This window comes from Cyprinodon tularosa, unplaced genomic scaffold, assembly GCF_016077235.1.
Source record: "Cyprinodon tularosa strain WSP-4 unplaced genomic scaffold, ASM1607723v1 ctg1104, whole genome shotgun sequence".
NCBI classification, from domain to species: Eukaryota; Metazoa; Chordata; class Actinopteri; order Cyprinodontiformes; family Cyprinodontidae; genus Cyprinodon; species Cyprinodon tularosa.
In genome coordinates, this window is record NW_024037899.1 from 1,103 (window position 1) to 3,258 (window position 2,156).

At 43.1% G+C, this 2,156-nt stretch overlaps 1 protein-coding gene across 1 annotated transcript; it reads left to right on the plus strand.

The window, feature by feature from the left end:
* The first annotated feature begins 319 nt into the window (after nt 1-319).
* LOC119791660 (caspase recruitment domain-containing protein 8-like) lies at nt 320-1,789 on the plus strand. Its single transcript, XM_038297882.1, has one exon. It carries the CDS (start codon nt 320-322, stop codon nt 1,787-1,789), a length of 1,470 nt encoding a protein of 489 aa, XP_038153810.1.
* Nucleotides 1,790-2,156: the final 367 nt, after the last annotated feature.

The following is a 2,156-nucleotide window of genomic DNA, read 5'->3' on the forward strand; positions in this document are numbered from 1 at the left end:
TGAACCCATCAACAGGCAAGAAACTCATCAGTTCAATCCCAAGAACGAAAGCACACAGAGTGGAGAAACAAAAGGTAGGAGCTTTGGGCAGACTGGAACTCCAGTAGGTGATGAGGAAAACCATCAAACGGCATCAGGTCTTTCTTCTTTCACTAGTGAAACCCTTTTAGCACCTCAAGCTCCTTCTCAGGAGGCCATCACAATAAATAAATCAAGCAGCTCTTTGAAAGACTTGGCTGACTGGACACCCTCTGAACCTGTCTGTGGTGGATTTAAGCCAACCAGCTCCTCCTCAGTGAGTGAGGAAACTTCCAACATAATGATCAACTTAACTTCAGCTGCAAACATACCTCAACTGAAGATAAGCTTCAGTTACAAAGAAACAGATACCATCAAACCATTGCTTCAGTCCAGGTCTCTGGAGGAAATTAAAGAGTCAGCTGGACCTGTGGACCACTCTGTTAAGAACAGATCAGCCGATCCCGACCTCCACAATGTTTCAGAGTCTACCATGTGGAGAAGAGACCATGGGGACTCTTCTCGTTCTCTCAGCTGCCCTTTTACTCATCAGGAGCTTCCTGCAAACAACATCAACTTACCCAGAGCTTCAAGTTTACCCAACATGAAGCCCCAAAGCAGCTTTAAAGCTACAAGTTTACTCAAGATGAAGCCCAAAAGAGGCTATGAGGAGTTTACTCCTGATTTAATCTATAAAGAAGATGATGTAACCTACATGTTCCGGTGTTCCAGTCCAGGTCTGTACTGGTGCAGACAGACTGGCCTGGTGTTTGACATGAAGGGAGAAGGAGACGTGTCCTACAGGATTGTTCCTTGGGACACAAGGTTACTGAGCCAACATGGCAAGAAGCCCGCAGGACCTCTGTTTGACATCAGCTGTCAGCAGCAGTCTGTGGCTCAGCTTCATCTCCCTCACTGTGAGATCCGCTCACACTGTGAGATCCTGTCAGTCGCTCACATACATGATGAAGGCATTGAGTTTATCAGACCTGAGAGGATCACAGAAACTCATGTTGTCATCAACATCACAGGGTATTCTGGTTTTGGTATTATTATTCATGGTAACTCTCATCGCTCATTCCAAGCCTTGGTTCTGCTGTTCCACGAGGTTCCATTGGAGTCTGAGTCTGATCACGTGATTAATGTTCTGGTGCTCCCAAAAAATGTTGTTTTCAGAAATGTGTTGGTTTTTAGGAAGGAATTAGATAAAGAAGAAATCTTTATAGAGATGCCTCCACACTGTAAACTGCAGCCCAAAAAGCATTACACTCTGTCCACCAGTCCTGGAGAAGACTCAGTTCAGGTTCAGCCACCAAAAGCTAAATTTGATGCAGGATCTTACAACAACTACTTAACAACATTCCGGGTGGTTTATAAGAAAACAATAAAAGAGATCAAACTGTCTCTGAGGCAAAATAACTCGAGCAGTGTCTGGGAGAGTGTGGTTTGTTATTCTGCTGTTGAAAATAAAAAATCCTTTAGACTGATCCAACCAGATTTTAATTCAAAGCAGCAACTGGAAGTGATAAGGAGAAGCTTTATTGAAGGGATATCAGAACCTGTTCTGAAGAGTCTGCTGGACAAACTGCTGGAGAAAAGAGTCCTCAATAATTTTGAGAAGGAGTATGTAGAGTCAGAGAAGACCAAAATGGACAAAGCTCGAGTTTTAGTCGACATTGTTAAGAAGAAAGGTGATGCTGCAAGTTCAGAGATGATCAGCTTCCTCTGTGAGCTCGACCCATTCTTCTCCCAACATCTGGGGCTGATATAAGGAGAAGTTTAAAATATGTGAAGTTGTTATGTTCAAAAATATAGGTTCATAAAAGTTCTGGGGGTTTTTTTCTATGTACCCGTCATTTATTTAGAATGTATACAATGGACTGGTGAATTGTCCAGGGTGTACCTCACCTCTCGCCTGTAGACAGCTAGAGATAGGAACCAGCCACCCTGTTTGGGATAAACGTGACGGAAAATGGATGGAGGGTATACAATACTGAGTTGCACTATAGGTTTGCATGTTATTTCCTTAACATTCTCTTCGTATTGTAGTAGTTTAGACTGGACTATCCTGCTCTGCAGATTAATGCTCTCTGGTATTGTTGAATGTTCCACTGTTCCTGATTGCACACGATTAGTCT

Coding starts and splice junctions, on each gene's coding strand:
- LOC119791660 (XM_038297882.1), top strand. CDS start 320: ATGATCAACTTAACTTCAGCTGCAAACATACCTCAACTGAAGATAAGC.